Genomic DNA, 13,723 nt, shown 5'->3' with positions numbered 1-13,723 from the left:
TTGTGGGTTGCATTTGTTACACTAAAGACTTGATTGGGTCCTCTTACTGAGGGGGAATCCACGACAGGATAAAGGGAAAAAGAGCTTTAAAAATTGTTCTGGAACATGTTTGCTTTATGTTAACAGCAGTCTCTTTCTTTACTTTCTGACAAATATTGTTACATTGATAATGTGATATAATATCTATGGGCATAAAAATAGATAAGGAGCATATCAGAGAGATTGTCAAGTGGTCTATTTCCCCCCTCCCATTTTATCCCAACATTTTGTTAGGAAAATTTTCAAACATAAGCAAGTTGAAAGAATTTTACAGTGAACAGCCATATACCTACCACATAGATTCTACCATTAACATGTGTCTTTGCTTTTCACATATCTCTCCCTCCATCCTTCTATCAGGCCATCTTGTTTTATTGCACTTCAAAGTAAAATGCAGCCATTGATACATCTCTCTTTGGATATTGCAGCGTGCATATTATTAACTAGAGTTCAATATTTGTTTCCAGTTTTTTTAGGCGTAAAATTTTCACACAATGGAAAACATATATCTTAAAGGTTATGTTTGCTGTTTTGACAGGTGAGCCCACCTGGGTAACCTCAGTTGACTTGTTTTTAAGTTACTGACTTTTTTTTTTTTTTAAATTAACTTTTATTGAGCTTCAAGTGAACGTTTACAAATCAAGTCAGACTGTCACGTATAAGTTTATATACACCTTACTCCGTACTCCCACTTGCTCTCCCCCTAATGAGTTAGCCGTTCCAGTCTCTCCTTTCGTGACAATTTTGCCAGCTTCCAACTCTCTCTATCCTCCCATCCCCCCTCCAGACAGGAGATGCCAACACAGTCTCAAGTGACCACTTGATATAATTAGCTCACTCTTCATCAGCGTCTCTCACCTACCCACTGTCCAGTCCCTTTCATGTCTGATGAGTTGTCTTCGGGAATGGTTCCTGTCCTGGGCCAGCAGAAGGTTTGGGGACCATGACTGCCGGGATTCCTCTAGTCTCAGTCAGACCATTAAGTATGGTCTTTTTATGAGAATTTGGGCTCTGCATCCCACTGTTCTCCTGCTCCCTCAGGGGTTCTCTGTTGCGCTCCCTGTCAGGGCAGTCATCGGTTGTAGCTGGGCACCATCTAGTTCTTCTGGTCTCAGGATGATGTAGTCTCTGGTTCATGTGGCCCTTTCTGTCTCTTGGGCTAGTAATTACCTTGTGTCCTTGGTGTTCTTCATTCTCCTTTGATCCAGGTGGGTTGAGACCAATTGATGCATCTTAGATGGCCGCTTATTAGCATTTAAGACCCCAGACGCCACATTTCAAAGTGGGACGCAGAATGTTTTCATAATAGAATTATTTTGCCAATTGACTTAGAAGTCCCCTTAAACCATGGTCCCCAAACCCCCGCCCTTGCTCCGCTGACCTTTGAAGCATTCATTTTATCCCGGAAACTTCTTTGCTTTTGGTCCAGTCCAGTTGAGCTGACCTTCCATGTATTGAGTATTGTCCTTCCCTTCACCTAAAGCAGTTCTTACCTACTAATTAATCAAGTTACTGACTTTTTTGGTGCACTTTCTTAATTGGCCTTTTCTTTTTTAAATTAAATTATCCCATGTAACGAAGGTAACTCTTATGTGATAGCTGAGTATTTGCCCTAATACTTTCTTATAATAATTGTCTACTTATTATAAAAAAAAAAATAGATACCCTATTTTCAACTATAATTCTTTTAGTTATAGCATTCTTGGGATAACTTTACATATGGGGAGGCATGGAGGTATACAATAATGGGAAAACACTGAATCAAGATGAGAGCTGGGAGTTTTTGACTAGCCCCACTGCTTTGCTGAATTTTTTTTAGATTACTTGACATCTTTGGACTTTCTAAGGGTTGTTCTAGCTCTTAAAGTTGCATGAATGTATGATTTCCTTTTTTGAATATGCCGATAGACCAAACGTAGATATTTAGTAAAGTTCATAGACTTTACATTTTAAATATAAATAAATGGTGACTTAGTTGGAAACCTGTGTGACAAGAGTCTCAAATCCACAGGTCTGTCTGAAGGAAACAGTTTCTGTTGGCTCTAGGTGGCTAATGCTACTTGGGACTAGAAACCTAGTATTACTCAAGTTTGTAATTTATTAAGAGAAACCAGAAAACTGGACATGTATGTGAAATCATCTCATTTCCTAATGTTGGCAGCTAATGACAACTTTTAAAAAATCATAATACTTTTTATGCCAAAGAAAACGTATCTGTGGGCCAGGTTCAATCTGGCAGCCAGCAGTTTATGATGGTTGCTAGTTAAGGAAAAAGTCTTTGGCCTCTTTTCAAAAATACAGAGAGTTTTACTACCGAGCATGGAATATGTTTTAAAACTACTTATTCTGTATATTGGAAACCCTGGTGGTATAGTGGTTAAGTGCTACAACTGCTAACCAAGGGGCTAGCAGTTCGAATCCTTGGAAACTCTTTAGGGCAGTTCTACTCTGACGTATAGGGTTGCTATGAGTCAGAATCGACTCGACGACAGTGGGTTTGGTTTTGGTTATTCTGTATTTTCAGGGTAGTTGCATTTTTGATATTCAATTTCTGAGACTTTTTTTAAAAACCCAAGCTGTTATGGTATTTTACCCATAACCAGCCTAGCTATTTTTTTTTAATTTATAGAATTACTTTGATAATCAGAAGAAACAATGCAGATAATTCTTCGTTATAGAAAATTTAAATATTTCAGAAATATATAATGTAGAAAGTGAGGGTCTTCTTTAACTCCTCCCCCAGGTCACTGTTATGTTTGTGTTATACATTTTTTTTTTTTATAGACAAGACCATATACCATTGATGTTCTTTAGTTTTTGTTGAGCATTTAAAACTACATGTTACCCAATTGCTGTCCAGTCGCCTCTGACTCAGTGATGCCCCCCATGTGTGTCAGAGTAGACCTGTGCTCCATAGGGGTTTCAATGACTGATTTAAAAAAAAAATTGATTTTGCTGCTGTTGTTGAGAATATACACAGCAAAACATACACCAACTCAACAGTTTTGACATGCACTATTCAGTGATATTGATTACATTCTTCGATTGTACAACCATTCTCACTACCCTTTTCTGAATTGTTCATGTCTGATTTTTGGGCAGTAGATTGCCAAGCCACCTCTGAGGTGCCTCTGGGTTGACGCCAACCTTAGGGTTAGCTGCCGAGCTTGTTAAGCATTTGCACCACCCAGGGATTCCAAAACCATATTTTTCTTTTGTAAGTAAAAATATCTCATTCCACTGGCTCCCTCTCTCCTGCCCCGGCCAGCACACTTTTCCCCTCTCCTTCCCACAGCAACATGACAATCAGAAAAAAATAATTTTCAGGAGGGGGGCAGGATTAGGGGGAGGAGGTATGGGTAAAAACTGTCAAATCACAATAGGAATTTTTCAAAATGGGTTCTTCTATTTAGTCATCGTCTTCTCCCTCATCTTCAGGTTCTTGTTTTTGCTTTTGACGCCTGTCTTCTTCACCAGATCATCTTCCTCCTCGTCATCTACTTCCTGGTCATTATAACCTTCATCCTCCTCCTCTCTGCTCACGTCTTCCTCTTCACTTTCCACCTCCTCCTCTTCTACTATCTGAGCATCTTCATCGTATTCTTCCTCCTACTCATCCAGGCCCTCCACGTCGCCCTAGGCATCCGAGTCAGGGGCCTCCTGGCCGTCAGGTCTTAAGCCATCGAGATACGTGAGTTGTGGGAGGAGCCTGAGCACGTTTTCTCTGTAGTCGTTCAGGTTGGTTAGTTTACGATTGAACAGGTCTAAGCTCTTGAGGTTTTCTAACTTTTCAGTGGCTCTATTGTACTGAGGCCTTTAATTTTGTTGCCACTTAAATTTAGATGTGTGAGGTTCAGTCACTTTTCTGCCAATACTTCCAGGCCCCCTGAGATTCTGTTATTGCTTAGTTCAAGCTTCTTATGTTTATCTAACTTCGGTAAGTTTGCCACAGAGGTGAAGCCTGCATTGATTATACTTAAGAGCTCTAGTTCTTCAGATTCATCTGTGAGGCCTTCGATTTGGCCTTCCACCGACCGGAAGTTGTCCAGGACAGGCCCTTTCACCTTCCTGGAGAGCCCAGCCACAGAGGGCATTTCCCCAGTGCAACAACTTGTCCTTCCTTCGGATTGGATCCGAGTCGTTTGCATGACCCCCCATCGAGTGCCTGCTCTTGGCCCACACTCACGGCGCCCCCCCCCCCCGCAAGTCAATTTTTGAGTCATAGTGACCCCATGTGGCAGATTAAAACTGCCTTATAGGGTTGTCTCGGCTGTAATCTTTTTGGCAGGAGATCGCCAGGTCTTTTCTCTTGTGGAGCCACTGGGTGGGTTTGAACTGCCAACCTTTCAGTTAGCAGCGGAGCCCTTAACCATTGTGCCGCCAGGGTTCCTTTCATTTGTTTTTACTACCCTAAAATTTGTGTGATGATAACCACACTTTCTAGTTGTACTGTATTTTTCAGTTTCAGTGTATATTATGTAGCCTGAGGAACAGTTTTAAGGATTGGATCTTTCCTCCCAGATTTATTAGGCACTCAAGTGCCTAATTTGACCAAGGATTCTCGAGCGTGTTCAATGCCATGCATAACACAGCACAAAGCCTTTCTGTCAATAGCAAAGGCATAGTATGTATGCATCATTGCTTTGCATATAATGTAACTTGTGTAATTTAAACATATTTTGAAGTGTTTTAAGTAACAGAAACTGCAACTTTGATTGTCAAATAGGTTTTAGACAAATGGGGGCAAAAACGAAATGCAAAATGTAAAGTCATTTTCCTAATAATATGTTGGAAAACATGTCTCTCTACAAAGTCATAATTCTAAATTGAATTTATTCACAAATATTTATGAGTACCTACCCTGAATCAGGAAATCCTGGCGGCATAGTGGTTAAGAGTTTGACTGCTAACCAAAAGGTTGGCAGTTCAGACCCACCAGGTGCTCCTTGGAAACCCTATGGGGCAGTTCTACCCTGTCCTATAGAGTCTTTATGAATTGGGATCTACGCGACGATGAGTATGCTTTGGGTTTTAGTATCCTGAATCAAGCCTGTACAAGGTTCTGTGACAAGCCTGTCTTCTGTTGGAGAACTGGACTTTAAACAAAGAATTACACCAATTAATTCTTTTAATAAGAATTGTGCAAAGGGCACTGAAAAAGTTGAGTGTGTTGCTATGAGGGACTATGAAAAGGGAATGTGACGTCATCTGGGACTCAGGGATGATTCCTTGAGGAATGATATTTGAGTTGAGCTATAAAGATTGGGTGCAGATTAAATGGGGAAAAGTTTGGAGGTGGTGGGGTCATTCTAAGGAGAATGAACAGCCTGAGTAATGGCCCTGAGTGGAAGGAGCATAGGAGCTGAGACAAGCCAGTGAGTGTGCTGGAGAGTAGAGAGCAAGGGGGAGGGTAGCAGAGTGCTTGGTTGATAACTGAAAGGTTGGCAGTTTGAACACACCCATTAGCTCTGTGGGAGAAAGACCTGGCAATCTGCTCCCGGAAAGATTATAGCCTAGGAAACTCTATGTAGCAGTTCTGCTCTGTCACGTGGGGTCACTGTGAGTTGGAATGGACTTGACAGCATCTAACAGCAGAATCCACATTAAGGATTAGGTCTCTTCCTTTAGGTAAAAAACTAAATGTGTTTTTCTAAACCAGGCCACTTGAGACTAAAATGAAGCACTACTAATAACTAAGCAGGACATCTGGTCACTCTGCCTTAAGGGTGACCACTGAGTGGTTAAAGGTTAAAGTAGAGAAGTGACATGACCAAGTTAGATTTGCATTTAGAAAGATTCCTCTAGCTTCAGCTTGGAGAATGGATTGTAATAGGATTAGAAGGATTCAGGAAACTGGTTAGGAAGCTGTCGGAGGTTGTAGCTGTTGAAAATGGATGTGCCTAGGTTGAGTTGATTCCGACTCTTAGTGACCCTAAAACCCACTGCTGTCGAGTCGATTCCGACTCATAGCGACCCTATAGGACAGAGTAGAATTGCCCAGGGAGTTTCCAAACTTAGTGACCCTAGGAGACATATTTTGGGAGATGAGGAGTTTTAATATTTTTTTACTTGTAAATATTTTAGTTTCAATGCTGGGTGTTTTTATTTTTTGGGAATTTTTTTTTCTTCAATGTGGTAATTTTCCTAAGAAGTTAATCCCTCCTTAATTGTCAAATATTGATTATATCATTCAAATGTGTTAACTGCTATAGTACATCTTTCATATTTAAGAAGAGAAAATTGGCTAACATGCAGATCTGTGTACACATGTGTGCATAGAAAACAGATTTTTATAATGCCTTTACTTGGACACCAGTAGCTTACCAATAGCAACAACATGGTATAGAATCTTTACAGCAAGCTTGCTATGGGAGGTGACTCTATGCTACCGTATTCTAGCTCCATAAAATCACTGAAGGCAATTTTAGGATAGTTCTGTCCACTGGTTAATTTTTTAATCTTAAGTGTTACAGGACTCGTTAAGTTCTAGAAACCCAATACAGGTAGTCCTTGACTTAGAACAGGGTTCTGTTCTGATGTCTCCATTGTTTGTTCTGACGTAAGTTGAATACCTCTTTGTTTTGGTTTTCATTATTATTGCCTTTTATTATCAGTGCCTTTATAAATCCGATCTTTGAACATCTGAGAATGATAACATCAGGAAATTACAAATCACAAGTGATGCAACACTGTATGTAGTACATATTACTAATGATAAGAAACCAAACCTGTTGCCGTTGAGTCGATTCCAACTCATAGCAACCCTATAGGACAGAGTAGAACTGCCCCATAGGGTTTCCAAGGAGTGCCTGGTGGATTGGAACTGCTGACCTTTTTTGGTTAGCAGCTGTATCTCTTAACCAGTATGCCACCAGGGTTTCCAGTAATGATAAGGTGTACCAAAAAACACCACAGAAAAACAAAACAGTCGTAAGTGTGGTTCATCATAACTTGAATATGTCATAAGTCGGGGACTACCTGTAATGTGCTGTGCCCCCCCCCGTTTTTCCATTTTAATTCTCCTTTAAATATTTTTTATTATTGAAATTTCAAAAAGTAGAATAGTATAGTGAATTCAGTGTACTCATCACTCATTTCTAATAATTACCGAAATATTAGTAACCTTGTTTCATTTATAACTCCACTAATCCTCTGATTGTTTTGAAGCAAATCCCAGATGACTTATTTCATCTGTAAATATCTCAGTATGTGCCTCTGAAAGGTAAGAGCTCTTTCCCCCACCAAAAAAAAAAAAAACCCTCTGCAAAACGTTTACAGTGATTTCTTAATTATTTGTGTTGTATCAATATTTCCATTTCCCTGAGTGTCTTATAAATCTTTAAAAATTGTTACACAATTTGTTTGAATCAGAATCCGAATAAGATCTCTCTATTGTAATGAATTGCTCCATCTCCTAGGTCTGTTTAAGTTGAGGTTTCCTTTCCGTGTCTTTAAAAAATTTTTTTCCTTGCAAACAGCTGCAGGGTATTTGTCCTGCAGTTTACCCCAGTCTGCATTTTTGGTGGTTGAGGTCTTTGGTGGTGTTTAACATGTTTGTTTGTACCATGTATTTTCTGTAAATTGGTAATTAGATCTAGAGCAATGCTTCATTGTCAAATGTTCCTCGAGGTTGGTTTTGCCCCTTGGGGGACATTTGACAATGTCTGGAGACATTTTTGGATCTCACAACTTGTGGGCGGGCAGGGTACTGTTGGCATCTAGAAGGTAAAGGCCAGGGATGCTGCTAAACTTAAAGCACAGGAGGCCCCCATAACAAAGAATTATTTGACTCAAAATGTTAATAATGGCAAGGCTGAGAAACCCCAATCTAGAGGTTTGATCAGATTCAGGTTATTTTTGGTCTGGTTATCTCTCTTTTTATGATGCTAGAGATGGTTGATTATTACCCAAGTCCATTAATTTGTTAGGGTTTGAAAAAGGGTGATACTCTAGATTTTATCATTCCTCCTTTATTTCCTTATTAGTTGGAATACTGATATGAAGAGAAACTTCCTTCATCAATTATTTGGTTACTCTGAACTACAGTTCATACAGTAGAGGGAGGTTAAATGCCTGATTTCCCTTTATTTACCAGTCAATTACTGTTTCTGTTGTATTCCAGGTTGATCTCCTATCAAGAGTTTCTGGCATTTGAATCTGTTTTGTGTGCTCCAGATTCCATGTTCATAGTGGCTTTCCAATTGTTTGACAAGAGTGGAAATGGAGAGGTGACATTTGGTAAGAAATAAAAAAGATTATAAGTGATAAGTACAGTCAATGAGGCTGGTCCTGCCTTTAACTGCTAAATCTAGTAACTGAGTACGGATTGCTGCTTATTTAGGACCTTAGTCAATAAGTAATGTATTAATTTCCTAAAAGGATTTACACAGATAAAATGAAAATCCTTTTATTGTCTTCAGAGCATTTAGGCTATTGCGAAAGATCAAGGAACCTAGGAATGCAGTTTCTTCAGCCCATTGAGTCACTTTCACATTCCTAAAATAGGTGGTATAGGATTTTCGTGTTCTGGGCCAGCCCAGGCAAAATTCTCTATGAAGTAGACCGTGAACAACAAGGAGTAATCTCATTCTTTAAGGGATTCCTGGGTAGGGAATTCAGAGCTGCTTTGCAGCATCTTTGGAAAATTACTGCTATGTCACTTTGAACAACAAGAATGAGGCTGAAGGAGGGGGTTCATGCAGGATTAGTTAGCATTCTCTGAAGCCCCATTTTAGATTTTTGGTTTTAGGAAACAAGGCTAGAACATTAAAATTGTTGTCTGAGTGACACATTGTTGATGCCTCATAAGCATACAAAGCAGGATTACTATTTGTAGCCATATGTTCATTTTTTTAGAGATACTTGCACAAATTAGCTTATGTTTAATAAGATCATTAGTTAATTTTCCTACAATAGGCTTTTCAGTAAAAACAATGTAGTGTTTTCTATGACCTTGAGTCCCTTGTTTAGTGTGAATTGGCACCAGTATTCATAGAGAAACCATTGAAAATCATGCTTTCCTTGAGCCACAGCAGCTAAATATTTATTTACTGTGGTGTTTGAGTTATAAACCAAAAGTCCTTTAGTTAAACCTAAACGAGGTGGTAACAGTGCTGTGGTAAGAATGATGATAGAGAGTACAGGTACTCAGAAGGCCTAGGGGTGCCTTTGCTGTGATCTAGTGGGCACATTTTCTAGTTCGGCATTGATTGTCTCCTTCCTTCTGCTTGTTGACCTAATTGTCTTCTGTATGAGAAGACTTTCCAAACAAAAACTTATGCAAGGATCTTTAGGTTTCTGAGGATATCTTGGCATTCTCTCTGCTGAAGCTCTGGCTGTTCTCTCTCCTAAAGAGTGTTGACTTTCCTCAGAAACACCTAGATTGGGTAGTTTAAAACACAAAACCTTTGTCATCTCATCATTCAGCATTAAACCTGTACTACTAATAATGCTGTCTTCAGTAGATACCACACATGCTCACATGTCTTACTTCCAAATGTGGTGTAGAAATGCTTGGGAAATAACAATGGAAATGTCTGAGTTAGTGATACTATACCTATACATGTGTATTGTTTAAGAATTAGGCTTCCCAAAACCAAATTCTAATTTATTTTGTCCCTTCTACCTTGGTTTCATGGTCCTTTGTGGTGCCTCCATTTTACTGCTTTTCCCAGCTTTAATTAAAAAAAATAAGTCATTCAAGTGAGTACATCGAACATACTAATAGAGATCCATGCCATTCTTTGTTAGCAGATTAATATGAGGGTAGGAAGTAGCTGAATGGTTTACATACACCTTATTATTTCGTGCAAATGGAGGTTACGGTTACTAGATTCCAACTTTAACATCTTACGAATCTTTTGTTTTCCCCTCAGACAATGAGTTATGTGTTAAGAAGTCAAGAAAATGTAATAATTAAAAACAAAACAAATTCGTTTTAGTTTTAATGGCAACTAGTATGAACTGGAGAACATACAAATCCTCCGGAGTCCTGCTTTCATTCTCCTGCTCCATAACCTAGAGACAGGAAGATTCCTACAGAACAGAGGAGAGCTACACCCCATTTCAATGTTGCTTTTGGGGTCTCTAGCAGCTGAATGGTCCTCTTGATGAGGACCTGCCACCTTGGTTTTGAGAATCCATTTCGAGACAAATTTTCTTAACTAAAATGAAGTGGATCATATTGAATGAGAGAATGTTTAATTTTATATCCTTAAGAAAAGAGGAAAAGCATTGAAACGGTTGTAACACATGTCATTTAACAAGATTTCTAAGGCCCACTTATTTCAGGCTGTATTCAAGACTACAGAATTTCTGCATAAGGAAATAATTAACTTGGAGTTTATTTTAATAGGATTTTGGATCTGTGATGAAGGTCAGTTTCCATGTTTGTACCCACTTAATAAAATGAATTGTGCTTATATATTTGTAGACATGTTTAGGTAAAAGGAAAATTTAAATCCATTCTAACTCTAAATGCTTTTCACCAACTGGCCTTATGTTTTCTACTTTGGGGCTTATTTAAGGTATGATTTTCTCTTGTGCTCATGAGAAGAGAAAGGTGGGAGAGCATATTGAATGTAAGGTACAGTGCAGTAGGGAAAGGTATTAGGCCATCAGTTTAGTGTCTCTTATGGATTATGATGATAATGTTATCTGTGTACTTATACATATTGTTCTCATCTATGCTTTTATTTTTTAGATATGCTTTTTATACACATCAAGCTATATACTTAAATTGTGTGCATCTTTGCAAGTACTTCTATAAAAAGCAATACCAAACAACATTTACTTGAGTGCTTAACAAGGTTTTTTATTGTTAGAGGTGCTCTCACTCTGGGAGAGAGGATTTACATTTGAGGTCTTGGTAATCCATTTCAGAATGTGCAAGCTTAGGAGAGGATTCTGGAGTTTTAAAAGAGTAAATAAAACCATTAGTTAATTGTTTCCTCTCTGATGTTCCTTTAATAAAACTTCTAAGGCATGCTGTGGATACTTACTTAATGGCTTGTATATGTGTGTTTCTGCCTGGTGGCATGAGCCTTGTAGAGGCCATTGCATGATTGGTGTGTGCTAGATGCAGTGGAAATTTACCTTGGTCTTACTGTTATCCACTAGCGTGCTGGATATTCTGCTTGAGGTAACCGAGATGATCAGTTATGCTGCATAGTGTTGTTAGTAGCTGCCATGCATTTGTCTCAAATTAAAAAAAAAAAAAGAAGCCTGTTACTTTAACAAAAATGCAAGCATTCTAAAAAAAGCCCTCTTATCTGTTGACTAATAAATAAATATAAACATCTAGTATGTTCTAAGTTTCCTATTAAAAACTCGTCAACATTGTGTTTCAAAGTGCTTGCCTAGGAATGGGAACTCTCCAAAGTAAACTTTTTCAGGGTCTTCTCTTTACCCTTTAACTGTAGAATCCTCAAAAAGCAAGAATTCCTTTTGATTCAGGTTGTGGTTGATCATCAATTTGTATAGTAAATAAAAATTTATTTCATTTCTGCCTCTAAAATATGCTTTTTCTCTAAAGGGAAAAATACAATGGAATGGTTTAGGCATACCCCATATTATTTAAAGGTTCTGGAGATGGAAGTATAGATATGAAAAATGCTGTACCCTTTCTCAATGGAAACAAAGCTGTAGACAGGGAATAATATGAAATTCAAATGGTAATAAATACCTGGCTTAATCTGGTAAGAAGGAGAGCTTCACCTACGTGTTCAAGTTAAATCAGCAAGAATTGTTGGGACTCCTTTCTTCGTATGGCTTTTAGACATCACAGATAAGGCTGTATTCACACTCAAGGCTGTTAGAGTAGCTTAGAGTTTGAGGCAAAAAAAGACATGGCATTATTAGTTTTTATACTATTTGGCCATAGACTGTTGAAGCATCTAGTTTATTTAGTAACAGATGTTCTTTAAATGTAAACTCATATTTCTGGAGAAATGGACCTTTATGTATATTTGGCAGCAGGACTGCTCTATTGGTGAACTGTACAGTAGTCCCTTCTAAGGAATACATAAGGCTAATAGAAATACTTTCCCCCAGAGAAACAGAGGAGGTCGCCAAGGAAACTAATGATGCAACTGGAAATAGAACCCAGAAGTCTGGGACTGAGTGTACATGCTATATTGGTTGAGGCTTCCTCTCCAAGTTCCTGTTGTTGGTCTTTTTGTTGTTGTTTCCCTTTGTTTTCTTTTTTGATCTAGTTGTTCCTCCTCTTTTCTCTGAATCTTTCCTTCACTGAAAAAACTATTCACTTCCACAAGTCTCACCATTGTTTTTGTTCAGTTACACACAAGGATATTCATTGTTCTTACCTATGGTGGGAGTCCTTCTAAAAGCCTCTCTGACTTCACTTTAAGAACGGTGCAGAAACTCAGCTATTGAGGTATTTCCCCCCCCCCCCCCCCCGACAATAAAAATGTTTGGTCTCAAGGCTGTCAGTTGGAAGCAGTGGCTCCTGCTGGGCTGGAATCCTTGAAATCAGGATGTCGTTGGGCTGATGGTAGGTGGGCTGTGTCACAGGGCTGATGGCTTGTATACCTACAGGAGGAGTTCTCTGGCCACACCGTTGGTACAGCAGCTCCTTCCAGGCTCATTCATGGAACAGGCATGGCGGCAGTCTTGGAGAAGAGTGCCAGCCCCGGTCAGAGGTAATTTTGTACTGCAGAAAGGTGAACAAGATCAGTAGGAAGCACCCATAAGGACCAGGGGAGGGATGAGGGCGGATGAGATGGGGAGACACAGTGTGGGCTGCTTGGGAAATTAAAACCTCTGTTAAGACATATTTATATAATATATGTGCTTCAATGTGTATTTCTTCTAGACCAATCATCATAAGTGACTGATACGGTAAACTGACTAATGTTACACATCTGTGAACATTTTTACTTAATCACAGTTGTCACCATTACCTGCCCTCCTCCTGACAAATCATTGTGCTCCTCTCCTTTGAGCAAAGAGAACATAATGACAGGCTACTTTGGTATCTGGCCCAAACTCCCTTTTCAAAGGAATTATAAACCATTTCTCTCATAAGCCCATGCTCTGCAGGAAGTGAAAAAGTGGTCTATTGTTTTCTGTATATCAGAAAACGAATGGATTCCTGTTTCTCTTAGCATTGCCAACCTAGTATAAAACACTAGATCATGATCTTGCTGCCAATAAGATGTGACTGTCATATCCTATTCATCTAGACCAGAACTGTGGCCAATGAAAAAGCATTCTCGGGAGTGCTGTTTAGAGCAATAGACCCTTGTTTGCCACTGGAAAGACGGGATTCTCTCTGGGGGTTGGGAAAACTTGCCATGCAATTTTAGTTAGATGTATTGGGCATATTTGAGATTATTGGTATTCTCTTTCATGTAATGCAGGACTTAGTAAAACTAGGTAAGATAAGAACATCAGATGTTGGAGCTATTGCCTCTCAAAAGTACAAGCTTGTCAAGAAAAGAAAGGAGTAGAAAGAGACTCAAGAGGCATCTCCAGTTCTGGAGCGTTTGTTTTATATATTTTGTATATAAAATACATATATATTTTGATAAGCACATGCTGGTAAAGGCTAAATGGTGATTATGAATTGGACTTCAAAACAATGGTTGGATTAATTATTTCTATTAGTTCCTGAATCAGCTTTAGGCAGTTGGCATTGGAAATCATAACAGAAGGGAAGTGATGC

At 38.9% G+C, this 13,723-nt stretch overlaps 1 protein-coding gene and 1 pseudogene across 5 annotated transcripts in view; one reads left to right on the top strand and one right to left on the bottom strand.

The window, feature by feature from the left end:
- The window catches only part of SLC25A12 (solute carrier family 25 member 12), a 96,625-nt gene that overhangs the window by 26,502 nt on the left and 56,400 nt on the right, over window positions 1–13,723 (top strand). For 3 of the 5 annotated variants that reach the window (XM_049887432.1, XM_049887433.1, XM_049887431.1), the window contains one exon: window positions 8,162–8,277. In XM_049887432.1, coding sequence (XP_049743389.1) covers window positions 8,162–8,277 — 116 coding nt within the window. Of the gene's footprint in view, window positions 1–8,161; window positions 12,699–13,723 lie in introns of those variants that run through there. The other 2 variants (XM_049887435.1, XM_049887434.1) reach the window with 2 other exon arrangements.
- Window positions 3,449–4,133, bottom strand: LOC126077884 (acidic leucine-rich nuclear phosphoprotein 32 family member A-like; annotated as a pseudogene).

The sequence above is a fragment of the Elephas maximus genome, chromosome 6, assembly GCF_024166365.1.
Source record: "Elephas maximus indicus isolate mEleMax1 chromosome 6, mEleMax1 primary haplotype, whole genome shotgun sequence".
NCBI classification, from domain to species: Eukaryota; Metazoa; Chordata; class Mammalia; order Proboscidea; family Elephantidae; genus Elephas; species Elephas maximus.
Note: the sequence above shows the minus strand (reverse complement) of the source record. Positions and strands in the feature narration are given on the sequence as shown.